This window comes from Choristoneura fumiferana, chromosome 14, assembly GCF_025370935.1.
Source record: "Choristoneura fumiferana chromosome 14, NRCan_CFum_1, whole genome shotgun sequence".
NCBI lineage: Eukaryota > Metazoa > Arthropoda > Insecta > Lepidoptera > Tortricidae > Choristoneura > Choristoneura fumiferana.
In genome coordinates, this window is record NC_133485.1 from 5,595,430 (window position 1) to 5,611,183 (window position 15,754).

At 37.7% G+C, this 15,754-nt stretch overlaps 3 protein-coding genes across 4 annotated transcripts in view; all 3 read left to right on the plus strand.

Moving 5' to 3' along the window:
- LOC141434868 (alpha-N-acetylgalactosaminidase-like) overlaps positions 1 to 15,754 on the plus strand; it is a 544,783-nt gene that overhangs the window by 40,570 nt on the left and 488,459 nt on the right. The window lies entirely within an intron of this gene.
- On the plus strand, positions 9,551 to 10,831 carry LOC141434623 (uncharacterized). Of its 2 annotated transcripts, XM_074097051.1 has the most exons (3): positions 9,551 to 9,598; positions 10,034 to 10,499; positions 10,561 to 10,831. In XM_074097051.1, the coding sequence occupies exons 2-3, from the start codon at positions 10,041 to 10,043 to the stop codon at positions 10,711 to 10,713; spliced, it is 612 nt and encodes a 203-aa protein (XP_073953152.1). In that variant the 5' UTR covers positions 9,551 to 9,598; positions 10,034 to 10,040; the 3' UTR covers positions 10,714 to 10,831. The 2 variants fall into 2 exon arrangements, with proteins under 2 accessions (XP_073953152.1, XP_073953151.1); XM_074097050.1 differs by having other exon boundaries at positions 10,034 to 10,831.
- LOC141434667 (uncharacterized) lies at positions 14,156 to 15,314 on the plus strand. The gene is made up of 2 exons (XM_074097095.1): positions 14,156 to 14,199; positions 14,370 to 15,314. Exon 2 carries the CDS (start codon positions 14,378 to 14,380, stop codon positions 15,149 to 15,151), a length of 774 nt encoding a protein of 257 aa, XP_073953196.1. The 5' UTR covers positions 14,156 to 14,199; positions 14,370 to 14,377; the 3' UTR covers positions 15,152 to 15,314.

Below are 15,754 nucleotides of genomic sequence, written 5' to 3' on the forward strand. Positions count from 1 at the left end.
ACTGCGTAGCACTGTGTTATATTAACTTACTTTCTCTAATGAACGCTCTTACAATGTTTGTTTCAATAGGCCGCAATTGCTAGAGGTGAGGGTTATCGGTAAAAATAAAAGCTGTAAAATAAACGAACTTATTCTTAATTGGCATTGTTCTCAAAAAACAATGTTTATTTTTATGTATTTTTTTTCCATAAATAGGCAAATTTAAGACACCTATTTGAAGGATTTTGTTTTTAGTTGAGTTTTAAAATTTTTAACCCTATTTAGAAGTTAACGGAATTATAGCTAACCATAGTTGCCATTGCGTTAAAAACTATGTTTTTCTTTGCCCATCACAATTATTTAAAAAAAACGTCACCTGGCAGTGTTAGAATTAGGCGGATTCGTTATATGTATTTTAAAATTCAAATAAGGCTCAGTTCGATAGCGTAACGTTTAAATCAACATAATGCTATTGCCATTTTTAGCACTAGGTACAGTCAAGAAATTAATTCATGGGCCACCTGGAACCTTTTCAAAGGAACACCATTACGATTTTTCCTTGTTAATTAATGCGATGTCACTTACTGTGAAATGGTTCCGTGGTGGCCAATGAATTAAACTCCTTGACCGTACATGCAAAAGTATCGATAGCTTGCGTAACAGTAGGAGGGACCAGTCACGTCAGTTTGGCATCTGTCATTTGAATCATGTTAGAAAAAAAAATACAACCGAATTGATAACCTCCTCCTTTTTTTGAAGTCGGTTTAAAATAGAATAATTGTCTAGACAAATTAAAGTTGACAAAGACAAATTTATTATAGTTTTTAGTTTATTTAATTTTATTGTACCTAATATACCTTTTTATAGTTGGGACCTGTATTGTTCTGAAATAAATATCTACTTTTAATAAATTACTTATGAATGTAATGAAGTAATTAAATCTTGATTGCGGAAAACGATTCAATTAATTATATCTATTCATTGATTAGTCCCTGCCGCCACTGATACGATCAAATCGTATGTTTAACTGTTGATTGTAAATCACTGTATTGATTTGTAGTATTCAATCAAGGATGTTTAATTAGCATTGTATGCTCAACTTAATGAGTTAACCTGAAAAGGGTATAAGATCTATCGAAAATACAAACTGAGAACATGGATGCACAGAAAACAGAAAAAGAGACCAGCGCTGGGAATCGAACCCAGATGAAACATAGATGTCGCTAGTGCTGCTGCATAAGTAGCGTAGTAGAAATAAGCAACCTGAGATATGTATGCATAGGAAAAATTCGTGTCTAAATTCCTGTCCAGCGGTGGTGTAGGGGTTATAGCACGCAGCACGGATTGCTGAGGACCTGGGTTCGATTCCCAGCGCTGGTCTCTTTTCTGGTTTTTCTGTGCATCCATGTCTCAGTTTGTATTTTCGATATGGTTTCACGGGATACCCGTAAAAGTAACAAATTTGGAGTTGAAATAAAAAATACAAAAAGACTCCAAATAACCAATCATAATGGTATAAGATCTAATTGGGTGAAATTCTTTTCGTTGCATTGTGTCTGACCACTGTCACGAAATGATTTATGTCATGTATGCTTCTTCTATGTAACTAACATATGTATAAAAAATTTGGTGCCATTGTTTGTCTTTTCCGGCATAACTAATATTTAACTAGAGAAAAAATTAAAATGCCAATATGTCACAAACAAACCAAATACAAAAAAATTACCTATTTACCTATTCCGTCAGTTTTTTTCAGGGACAAAAACAAGACAACGAAAAGAATTTTGGTCCAATACCTACTCGTATCAGTATACTATAGGTTCAGTCAATAGTAGTAATTACGTTATTTCTTTTGCTTATTCTTTGAATAGAGGTCTCTGCCTGATTGCCGAAATATTATTCCCAAATGTTTCATTTGCCAAAGTACTAATTTTCATTTCCTAACTCTCAATTTTCTCTGAAATCATTTTTTTCTCGGAACTACCATAAAAATAACGTACCCTAACCTAAAAAAAAAGGTTTCGGAGAAAATTGAGATTTGGGAAATAAAACTGTTGGGAAAAAATATTCTGTGATAGGATACCCACAACTGAAATTATAAATGCGAAAATTTGTAAGTCTGTTAGTTTTTTTTTTACCTGTTCACGTCTAAATGCTGAACAATTTAAATGAAATTCGGTATACAGATAGTTTGGGTCCCGGGGGGGGGGGCGGGGTTGGGATATGTTCTTACATAGGATAGTTTTTTCCGGAAAATTGCATAGTTCCCGCGGGATACCTAGCGATATACGAACTCTAGGGCAAGTACTAGTAAGTAATAAGGGTATGATTTTATTGATCACCTAATAAAATGCGTTTTCGGCGACCTAATAAATAATATTTGTTCCTAAAATATAGTCTATCTGTCACCTAAATTGAATCACCAAATAATATTAAAACGTTTACCTAAATAATTATTTAAAAATTACTCTGAAATAATATTGATTATCAAATAATTATATTGGGTTCCAAAATAATAGACGTTCCACTAAAACTGAATCACCAAACAATATAGAAATGGCTTCCTAAAAATTAATTATAATCACTGGAAAATAATATTGATCATCAAATAATTGAACTAATTTGACGATAATGATAAACAATGAATGAAATAATAATAATAATATATCTTCTCACAAATTACACTAATTGACCCAGCCCCAATTAAGTAACGTTTGTTCGATGGCTGCTAAACAACTGGTAGACATTCATATATATACTAAAATACATACAAACATCCAAGAATCAAGTACCTACTACAAACTTTATATTCATCATAAATGTATTAGCAAAAAATGTTCGGATCTGGCACTTCGCCGGCCGCTGCCGTGGCACGCTCGCTTCGCTCGCTCAGCTCGCGCACTGAGGGTCGCTGTTCTACCTAACACTCCTCCTCGCTTCGCTCGTCGTCTTACCTAACTAGACCTGCCTTAGTAGAATAGGTAGAAGCATCGAATTAAGGAACTGATCTATTTATTAGGTGACAGATCTCGTATTTTGGTGATCAAATTTTGATGATCACACTATAATTTAGGATACAGGTTTACATTAATGTGATGACTCATACTTAGAGACAGATTTGATTAATTTGATGACTAATATATTTCTTAGGGATAGATATAATAATAAGGGTATCGCAGTTTAGTGACAAATCTAAATTTAAGTGACAGAAATTATAGTTGCCAAATAATAATAATATCTTCTCACAAATTACACCAATTGACCTAGCCCCAAACTAAGCAAAGTTTGTTCCATGGGTGCTAAACAACGGGTAGACATACATACATATTATACTTAAATACATACAAACATCCAAGATTTAAGTGACAGAAAATATAGTTCCCAATAATAAATGTCTTTTACAATGTTAAAACACTTGAGTGACCTCTGTATCTAAGTAGTTGAATATTTAATTTGTTATTGTAAAATGTAGTCAACCAATTTGGTTCCTTCCTGGGCCACCATGGAACCTTATCATAGTAAATAATTTAAGTTAATTGATCGTGTCGTGTTAAAGTAGCGTCATGTCTATGATAAGTGATAACCTTTTGCTTGGCAAAGTTTTCTGCACGTACCTATTTAACTTGGAACAAACCACCCTTCGGACTTTACGCTCCTTGTTTATCTAACGTTGTAAATTGCAAGGCGATTGGACATTGACAGATTAGTATAATACTAGAATTTAACCGCGGCTTCGTACATGCAGTTCATTCACGAAGGCACGCCCCTCCACAGCTAATTATCAATATACACGAGTAAACCTCGTACTTACCTACACGTTGTCTTAAATGTGGCGTTATCTGGGAAAAGGTACCTTGTTGTCGGTATTGAGTTATTGATATCCCCATAATCTACATACATTTAGCTATCGAACCATGTAAGAAACATGCATGTAGGTTTAATAAATATAAAAAAAAAATGTTGAACCTCAAAAGCCAGAAAAGGTGATTATGAGAAAATTGAATTCAAACTTATACACCCAATAAAACTATGTTGTTGTTGGAAGTTACATAGATAACATGCTATTTGAGGAGTAGATTGAACGAGCTATCAGGTTTCAAGAACAATTTTGTAATTGGACAATGTTTTCCTATAGTTTACCTTGCCAAAGTGCATAAAGTAAAAAAAAAAGATTTTTTACTTAATTTTCTATTTATAGTATATTTCCATTGGATTTTATAGAAGGAAAAAATATTATGCGTAATTGGACACTAAATAGGAACTACTCCGTTTTGAATTAACGTTGTTTTATTTATTCATCATAATTATCTATCTGTGTGCTTTTTGACTTTTGTCATTTCTGAAATAAATAAAAATTTGGGAAGTTTTTAATAATTTTTGCTTTCGGACGTCGGGGGCCCCGTATAATTGATGCGGCAGATACAGCGGTAGCTACGCCCCTGAGTCACAGTGTGCGTGACTGACGGTACGCTTGCGACTGAGGACAAGTTCGAGCTATGCACACATAGACTTGTCGTATGGATAGGTACGTTTAAAACTACAATTATAAAATGTGGAGGGGCGCCCCTTCATGAGTGAACAGATCTGTGCGCGTAATCCAGATTCGGCAGTGGAATTGAAATCCTCATGATTCTCATTAATTTTCTCATCTTACTAAATTCTCACGGAAAATTCCAAAAATGCATCGTAGATTTCATAAAACACACGCGCCTCACGTCCCTTATCCTAGCGGTTGGAATTTTGGGATTTTAAATCGATCCCGTGGGAAAATCGACATAAAAACCTAACCCTATGTGTTATTTCACATTTATAATATTGATTTTTGTAAAACCAACAGCTACAGATTACAGGGTAGGTTAATATAAAATAACATAGAAGCCAATTACAGTATTAATAATAATTTACTGTAATTGGCTTCTATGTATGTGTCTGTTGTATCATAAAGGCCTTTTTATTTTAAGGTGATTTAAATTTTTTACATTTTTCTTCATGTTTTTCATGCGTGAAACATTTCCTTTTTAACCGACTTCGAAAAAGGAGGAGGTTATCAATTCGGTTCTATTTTTTTTAAAGGTTTGTTACCTCAGAACTCCGTCCTTTATGAACCGATTTCAAAAATTTTTTTTTTCGTTCGTCTAGGAATGCTTTCAATTAGGTCCCATAAGAACCAAAGCAGGATCTGATGATTGGATCCTAAGGAAATCGAGGGACTCTTCAAGTATTGTAGGAACGCCTATGGTAATTTCAATTTAACTCGTGCATTTGCTCTTGAAAATCATCAATTGGTGAAGTGGAACTGATGATAAAGACCAAATTTGACCAATGGAGCTACTACTCAATAACAAGTACTTCACGGGTTGAATTTCAATTACTTTAACGCAGTTGCTAAGCAATTTAAGCTCATCGTAATTCATATGGTGAAATGGAACGGGTGATGAAGCACCAGGACTCCTCAATAATCTGCACCGGAATAAGAAATTTTTCGTAAAAGGTGACGAGCAGTTGACATTAAACTATTGTATCTTAGATCTTTTACACTAAAGCGTGAAAAAAAAATTATAACATAAAATAGAACCGACTTGACCCACTACAAAAAACCATGAAAATAATTTTCTACCAGTCTGAAGTCGGTGCCTCAGCACGAGCCCGCAGGAGTGATTGAAGCCCAATATACTCGTATAGTTGTAGGCGAGGTAGACGATTATAGGTCCACTCCTGCTGGCTCGTGCTGAGGCTCCGACTTCAGACTTTAGAAATTAAAAATAGTATCGGACGGGGTTTTCAAATATGAATTTAGTTTTTTTTTGCGTATTTGTTAGAGAATCCGTGTGCAGGCTCTATTTTTCTCTTTCCTTTCCTACGCCACTCTTCCCTCTAATATAGTGGGATATAGGTATAAATTATCGACGATTCTGTCTCAATCAGCAAAATCACTGAATCGGAACCTGCACGCCAGTTACTTGCAGTCAATAACTTACCGTAGAGATGAAGTCAATAATACGAATTACCTTGGCCATTCCGCTGAAAAACTAGACACATATTCGATTACATGTAGAGCAGTGTAAAATTTGTCTGTGATTATCTGCAATTACTTAAATATAGTTGATTGATTTTCTGGTGCTAGACAAAGACTTGCCTAATGCTTCTGATGCTCGCAATCGCAATTTACGAATATTGTTTTTAGTGTTTCCGTATGCCGTCTGCATCTCTACCTGTAATATTTCAGCCATTAATACTCTCCATGCAATATTCGTGGACCTGTATTTCATATTTCGTACAATTTATTTGACATTAGCGATTGATCGTCATGGTTCTTCTTCTTTAAAAAAATATGGCTCTGTCCATCGGAGGACAATTTTGCCAGTGTCTAGTAGTTTTTGCCGTTGTACGGTAAAAAAATTCTAGAAAACGAAATATGAGAGGTAATGGTGGATGAACGATGACAGCGCGAATCATCGTCATGGTTGATATCATAACGTCTTGGACACATTCGTGCGTAAGTCTCAATTGATAAAAGACCTATTTGGCAGCAACAATGTCTCTAAAATGGGTGGCACCAAATGGCGGTTCGGATCCGGACCGCCGACTTATTCTTATAACTTGTATTCGAGTAGGTACAGTCAAGGAAACTCAATCACGTACCAGGGCACCTTTGTGCTACTACGTCATGTTGACATCCCATACATTTTCCAAAGAAATCATAGCGAAATTGATTATAAAAAGGTTCTATCCTGGTGCGTGATTCTGCAGGGCTACTAGGAAATTCGATAATCGAAGTTCGTGTCGTTCGTGACATTTCAGATGTCCCTCCCATCAGACACCGAAATGTTTGAGTTGACACCAGATATCCCTGTGACACTTATACTATATTTAATACGAGATCGAGAGGGACAGTAGTAGACAAGTGAAGTAACGTGCGAGAGAGAGAGATGCAGTTCGCGGAGTACGAATTGTCGTATACACTACATTTGCTTGTTTGATAAATTCAAGTAGAAACGGACCGCAATGGTACCTAATTTTATTTTAAAAAACCTGACCTCTGAAGAAATGTATGACCCTTGCTCAAAACAATCTGTATAAACAGAAACGGGTTAGGTAATGATATTTTTTAAGCTCTAACTTAGTTGACTTTTTGTAGAGATTCCTTCGGGTGTCATACTATCGAATGGCATCATTAAATTTAGTACAAAGTGCAACAGCAGAAACTAAATACCGGTACTTACATGAATTAAACAGGTTCTACGACTTAGCAGTGCAATCGCACAGCGTTTCGATCTAGTACTAAAAATGTTGGTAATCGCGTAATAAAGATTATCTAATCGAAACGGTACTAAAATCCGAATTATGAGATTTAGATTATAAACTATCATAAGTAGTGAAGACTAAACAGGAAACATGGTTACGTACGTACGTGTTTAGATAATTCCTGTCCCTGTACTACGAACTGTAAAATTCGAACTTCATATCTTGTCGTCCCGCTTATATTATTTAATACGAGAGTGAGGGACGGTAAGATACGATACTTAACTTCCCTGTTTGAACCTTAAATTTATTTATAAAAAAACTTTGCGAGTGTGTGCTTGGCCACTTACAGCATAGGCTTAAAATTATTATTATTATATTATAGGGTTCCGTATTTATACGAGTATAGGTACAGCAAATATTCGATATATTAATTTTTCGTTGACCATTAGGTAGAGTCATCAGCAGAAGTAGATGAGCAGTTGTGGCACTCAAAATGATCTGAACACTTTCTTATTACCTTGGCAGTAGAGTCGTGTGTAATTGTCACGAACGGATCGTTACGCACCTGCCTTTTAAAATTCATTGAGGTGCAAAAAGATATTTTTCGAGTAGGTACCTATATATTATGTCACTGACTTACTGACAGACAACCTACAGGCTAACGCATCGGAAAATTTGATATATTTTTGAAGGTTCATTGAGATGCAAAATATGTTTTTTTTTTAAATGACCACGGGATAGGGAACTAGAACTAGTTTAAATAAATCAGAAACAAATGTTTGTAAATAATATTTTTTTCTAATAGCTACAAGTTTTTTCGTTGATTGTATTTTTTGTTCTTTTGTTCATTGCAGTACTTGCATTGTGATATTTGTGATCCAACTTAGGTACGTATGGATCCAAACCCCATCGAAATGAACCCAATTGGAAGCTACAGACTTACCTATATTGTCTTATGCCATTTTTACTCATAACAACATTTTCGAGACTTAATCACGACTAGGTACTACTTATTGCTAAAATTACCTCGATGTTTCGACCACATTACGGCAATGGTCAAAGTTTAGTTGAGTTGACGAGTTAGTTTAGAAAAACAACCTAGTCGTGAGTATAAGTCCGAAATATATTAGGTAGTTATGAACTAAGACTTCTTCCCAAATACATTATATACAAATCAACGCACGTTCGGCACGTTAAAAGAGCTCCTGGCGATATACCCGCGCAGTGAGCGAAATACGGACCAAATTGGCGGCGGAGCAGTGGGGGACGCGGGAGAGGGCTACTAGAAACACAGGGAAGCTTAAAGTTCCATCTTACAGACTGGCTAAAACCAAAAAGTCTTTTCTGGAAATTGCATACGTTTTATAATAAAATTACAAAAAATATTATAAATGAAACGGATACAAAATTCAGATCTATTGTCAAGAAGACATTAATATCAAAGGCGTATTATAAAGTTAATGATTATATCATGGACAGGGATATTTGGAATAATTCCGATCCACATTAGCGATCCCTTCAATAACGAACCTACTGTGTTAAAATAAAGTTGTGTTAAATACTTGTGATGTGTACATGTCATTTAGAGGTAATAATATTGTAAATCTGTTTTAAAAAAAATATATACCTCGTTGAGTTTCTTGCCGGATTCTTCTCAGCAGAGGTTTTTCCGAACCGGTGGTAGATTTTTTTTGACATTCATAAGTGCTTGTTGTAGCCTAAATTGAATAAAGATATTTTGACTTGACTTGACTTGACTTGAGGGCGTAGGAGCGCGCGCGCGGGCATCACGCCATTGGCTTGTTAGTCGACAGATGCGCACGTATCCCCTTCACTATCCACCCAGCAGGGCTACTACGAAACTCGAAACTCGAAGTTCGTATCGTACCGGCCCTCTCGCTCTCGTATTAAATAGTATAAGTGTCAGAGGGACCGCATGACACTAACTTCGAGTTTCGTAGTAGCCCTGCTGAGCTCTTTTTACGTTCGTTGACTTATACTCAGCGGCACAAAATTTAGCGCACTCTACATACAAAATTACTCATTAGGTACTGCATTCATTTGAGGGCCAGTTTTTTGCCGCTCAGTACATCTAGTAGCCGTAGTCATCACATACATCCCCCTCCGGCGTATTACGCCAAAGTCGTAAAATGTCCAGGTGCCCAGGTTGTCATCATCACTACCTACTTAAACGTCAGCCATACCATAAAGCTTATACGGATAGCGATCTTCAATAATAATTAATTGTAGCTATAAAATGTAGTTATCAAATCATTAGAGTTATCAATACCATTGTAAAAATAAATTTGCAATAAAGTATAAATTACAAATGACCGCGGGATACCGTATCAGTTTGATCAAAGAAACTTGAGCTGTAAGTACTACTTTCTTATATATTTTTAAAGCTATATAGGAACTGTATAAGTACCTGTAATTATGGTAGAGTTGAAAATCGTCACTACTTAAAAAAAAGCTCGTACCTCAAAATATATAATTTTTCGGAGTGAATTTTATGCACATTATATCAAGGTACAATTTTGTTGACATATTGATTTCAGATACGAGATTTTTTCAAAGTAGCGACGAAATGCCTCTGTTTCTTCGTTTGATCTATACAGATGGCTTAATAATGTGGTAGAAGCATTATAAAACGGGAAGCAGGTTTTTTTCAATGTAATGCTACTTTTGTGAAGTTAACGCTCGTAATATTAACTGTCCTTGTCTTCCCCAAGTGAAACAGCAACTGTTATGCCCACATAGTATGTACTTAAAAAACACAAATTGACGTTAATTTTTCCATAATTTCCAGTACAAAGATGAAATTCGCAATCGCATTCGCTGCTTTCGTGGCCGTGGCCGTAGCCAGCCCCTACCTTAAGCCGATCGACACCAGCCTCGCCGAGCTCGAAGCGATCGTCACCGCGATCCAGAGCCCCAGCACCGACCCCGCTACCGCCGCCCTCTTGGAGCAGCAGCTTGCCGAACTCCTCGAAGCTCACCTTCCTTCTCCCGCGCCCGCCCCAGTCGTGATCGACCCCGCACCCATCACCATCGGGCCCGCAATCATCGACTTCCCCCTCCCCGATGGTGGCGCCGTGACCGCAGAGCCTAACCCCGCTGTTGTGGAGCCTAGCCCCGCTGCTGTCGTGCCCGCTCCCGTTGTCGTCGGCGATGTCGACGGTTCTCCTCTCGTCCAGATCATCGTCAACATCAACTCCGCTAACAGCGGTGCTGTTGCCGGCGCCCCCGCTGCCGTCTCCCCCGCCCCTGCTGCCATTGCGGAGCCCCACCCCGTGCAGGTTGTCGATGAGGCCGTGAACCCCCCCCACCGTGAACCCCCCCACCGTGGTCCCCTCCCCCGTGGTGGTCCTCCCCACGCCCGTGCACGTGGCCGAGCCCGCCCCCGTGGTGATCGCCCCCGAGCCCATCCAGATCGGCAACCCCATCATCCCCGAGCCCATCGTGCTCCTCCCCGACACCCTCAACTAAATAACCTGGACTACCCTGGATTCAAAGAGGAAAATTGCGCTTTAACACCTGACTACCGTAATTTCTAAGTAATGCACAACTTCAGATAAGTTTTTATTTAATAAATTCAGTGACAGAACTCTTTGCATTATTTCTTTCAATGTGACCTTACATTTCAGGTCATACCTACGTTTCACAACTCCTGCCTAATGCCGACGCTTTGTTTGAAGAACTTATAACAGCCATTTGTTTTTTATTAGTCACGTTACTAAGTAATAAAATACGCTTAAAATGTATCCTTGCATATAACAAACCCTATAGCCTTTGTTGCAGTACTTAATGTAATCATTCTGGATCACTCAGATCTTCGATAACCTTGCTACCGAACTCGTTCGAAGATAAAAATACCTGGTAAACAATATTATTCCAACTAAAGATAGTCATGTCATGTTTAAATTATCATTTTAGTGAATGAAAAGAAAAGGAAGTACCTAGCGGATGTGATCTTCTGCATGTTTCGTTAAAAGAATTTGTATTTGCTAAAAGGAGGAGGATGTGAGACAAAATCACCAGTTCGTGTTGAAGACAGCAAAAGTAAAAAAAATATTGGAAAATCCTAGAAATAACGTGGATGAGACTGGCACAGGACCGGCCAGAGCTGCTGGGTTGAAGTAAAGGAGCTTAAATATAGAAATATTGAATAGATTGATTCACAAAATCATTACTTAGAAACAATTTACCACAGAATATAGTTAGGTAGTACGCACAATAGAATGGACACTCGCTTGACAGCCGCTATATTTCTACCAGCAGGCTCACCGCCGGCGGTGTTACCGAAACAGGGTATTATTTCCAAGTTACAACAGCCAAAGAGGATAGAATCACTAGGTGCCAAAATTAGCAGTGGGAAAATACAGTATTGAATGGCGTGAAGAAATAATAATCTTACTACGTGATATACCTAAATAAAGTACCTGCCTATGTTGATATGATTAAGTTATGTGACTGACAATAAACGAACTAGCTGTCTAATAACCTAACCCAACCAATAAAAAGTTGGAAAACCCCCGACTTTGTCACTTCAAAGTTCAATATCTCAAAAACGGCTCAACGGATTTTGATAAAACATATCTAAGAACCATCACTAAAAAACTTGCTTTCAATTAAAAAAAACCGCATTCAAATCGGTCCACCCGTTTAAGAACTACGGTGCCACAGACCGACAGACACACACAGACACACATAGCGGTCAAACTTATAACACCCCTCTTTTTGCGTCTGGGGTTAAACACGACAGTTTTTCCCATCTTTATGGTTTTATAGTTAAGATATCTACTTAGTTAATTTAACATGTCATGAGCTTATCAATCGTTACCTAATTTATGAGCATTCGATTAAGAAGTACGTTTATTATTGATACCAAATGATACTCGTCAGGGAATCATAAATATTATGCTACGTCAAGAATTTAACTTTCTGTTTGTTTGTTATTCACTTGACGTATATATATATGTTATTGACTTCAGTATATAATCCAAAACCAAAATGCTTCAACCCATCCGTGGATACTTTGTGTTTGTGTGCAATGTGCGAAGGGATGTTAGCACAGGCAAGGGATTATGCAGTGTTAGCAGAGCCTTCTAAGCTCATAAGCAATATGTACGCAATGTGGGGACATTTTAGATGGCTTATTGACCTATGGCAATAACTATCATAATTTTTCATGATTGCATAGACAGTCAGTCAAAAATTATGATTTTCTGATTTTTCTTATTTACCTATTTTGCTATAAGAGCTACCTTTATGCAAAATTCCAAGTTTCCAGGACAGCCGGAAAATGACTGTAGCTTGATTGCCAGGCTTTCTTTTACAGCTTTCGGGACTATTGACCTGAGTTTAGGGTTTTCATTTCAACTCGATACCGATACTCCGCGCGTTTACGAGATAAAGGGTCTTGACAGACAGAGGGACGGACGGATAGCAAAGTGATCCTATACCTAAGGGTTAACTTTTTTCCTTTTAAGGTACGGAACCCTAAAAAACATTTGTTCCGGCGCTTTTCAAATTTCGATCTATTTACTTGAAAATATGGAGATGAAAGTTCTTAAGTCGAAAATATGTATAGCTATGCTTAGTAAAAATGCCGTCTTAATTATAATCCTATCCTCCTAACTTACAATAAAGGACGTAAGGTGTCAAGAGTTCACTATGAAGAATTATCCTTTTGTGTTTTGTGGTAGAATAGGTACACGTCATATTGCTAAAATGTGGCTACCGGCAAAATATTTATGGTTTTACCAAAGAACATGGATGGATGGATGGAAGAACAAAAAAAAATAGTTTATATTTATAGCAATGTATTAAAATAGGTAAAACAAGTCGTGGTGGCCTAGTGGTTTGACCTAACGCCTCTGAAGCAGAGGATCGTGGGTTCAATCCCCGGCTCGCACCTCTGAGTTTTTCGAAATTCATGTGCGGAATTACATTTGAAATTTACCACGAGCTTTACGGTGAAGGAAAACATGGTGAGGAAACCTGCCTAAACCTGCGAAGCAATTCAATGGTGTGTGTGAAGTTCCCAATCAGCACGGGGCCCGCGTGGAAACTACGGCCCAAGCCCACTCATTCTGAGAGGAGGCCTGTGCCCAACAGTGGGACGTACATATTGGCTGGGATGATGATGATGATTAAAATAGGGTATTTTCATTTCAGTAAACCGTAGAAGTGTAGGTGTACTAAATTAATTAGGTACTTATATTCAATGAATGCGACGACGACCATCCATTAAAATTGTTTTAAGTTAAATGATGTCATCACGGAGAGAGCATGTCTTTGTTGATAATAAATTTCTTTAAACCTAAATACTTCCCAAAGTTACTATTCCACGCGGTCGAAGTCGCGGTCAAAAGCCAGTCTCATTATATTTTTAGTTTTTAACCATTTATCTCAGCTTGTTTGTTTTTTTCTTATTTAGTCACTTAAGAAGCGACACTAGTGACATCTATGCTGTAGCCCTCATCGAATCCTAATTCATAGAATCTTAATTTGATTGCTTAATAACGACATCTCTTGTCCGGGTGAGCGGTTAGTTCCAATGGGGTGCTGAAAGTTTCTCGAAAGGAGAAGCAAGCAATATGGCTACATAGGGTACCAAAACAAAATGAAAAATATTATCCAAATCCTCTTTTCTGACAGATGAAAAACAGAACATGTCTTGAGATTGAGATTTGCTGAATGTCTGATTGTTAAATCATATTTATGACGATAGCATACAGCCTTTGCCTCCAATGCTTTACAATAAATCATGCAAAACCGAGTCACAATACATTGTTTATCAGCATTACTTAAAATATTAGCATGAGATTAGGAGATACGTACAATGTGATTATTAATCCCAGACAAGTCTTTGAAGATTAACAGGAAAACTCAGATAAAATAAAAACAATTATATATATACCTAATTAAACATCGAAATAGCATATGCTTCTTTGTCGGAGCACACAACAGGTACGTTATTGTAATCATATTTAGATTTATACAGAAGGAGACTTGCATTTGATCACAATCACGCTTGCTGCTAAGTGAAGATGTGGACTAAGGATGGAGCGCGCTAATATGGTAATACTTTGAAGTAGTAAGTATTTAAAGATGTGTAACACCTATTCCTCTGGTTTCAGAAATAATCATGAAGCTCCTTCTGACTGTTGTGGCCCTTGTAGCCTTTACCCACGCCGCACCAACCACCCACACTCTGGAAATTGGGTCAAACGGCATCGTTGGTTCAGTGAGCTCACCCCTCGTATCCATCGAAGTAAACATCCTCAAGGACCAAGAAATCCCCGCTTTGGTACCTGGAGCAGTGATCGACGATGATGCTGAGTCTGTAGCAGTAGTGGATACTCCTATAGTGGATATCCATCCCGTTGATGTAATCTCTGTCAACCCAGTTATTGTTGAACCTTACCCCATCGACGTAATCGCTGTTAGCCCCCCGATTATACAACCGAACCCTATTGATGTGATCTCTGTCAGTCCCCCGGTTGTGCAACCGAACCCCATTGATGTAATCTCTGTCAACCCAGTTATTGTTGAGCCTTACCCCATCGACGTAATCGCTGTTAGCCCTCCGATTATACAACCGAACCCTATTGATGTTATCTCGGTCAACCCGGTGATCGTTGAGCCTAACCCTATCGACGTGATCTCTGTGAGTCCCCCGATTGTGCAGCCGAACCCCATTGATGTCATCTCGGTTAGCCCCGTGCTTGTAGAAGAACCCGAACCCATCAACGTGGTTGATGTCACCCCTGGCTTGGCTAGTGTCGAGGCTGGTCAGACCGGTAGCCAGATCATCAACGTGATCCTGAACTTCGTCTTCGGCAGTGATGGCTCCGTATCCTCAGTGGAAGTACCTCAACAGACCGTGAATCAGCTCGTGGGTTTTGCCCGTGGTCTTTAATGAAAACATTTCTCATGTCTTTCCACAATTTTCTGTCATAATGTAAGAGAACGTAATATTTTTGGAATTAATCTGCCTTTGAATTCTCTAACTACCGTGACTTGTTGTCAACACTTAAAAGTTAAAACAGTTCTTATAAATAAAGCATATCAATTTAAGATTATTTGGCTTTTAATTGTTTATCATCCTTAACCCTTTCATCTTTCCTTAACCCAATCATCCTTTATAGGAAAGACTAAATTAAATACTCAGGTCATCTACTCGTATATTAGGAAATAGCAAGAATTACCTAACCGATTAAAAAACTTCTTTCATTAATAACCTCGGGAAAGTATACCAACAATTCCGCGAGGCGCGCGCAATGTTTTTTGTTTTTGTTTTTTTTTTATGATTTCCTCTTTAATATCATCCAAGGATTGTACTGTACAGGCATTCAACTCTCTTGACGTTAACGACATATCTTGTACTCGAGACAGTAGCGCGACTCTCAATTAAATAGTCATTGTAACTTAAATCATCTTTAAAAACATTAAACACAGAAAGAGAGGGCTTGGGTCGTAGTTCTCATGAGGGCCCAGTGCGGAAAAAATACATTCGCAATAA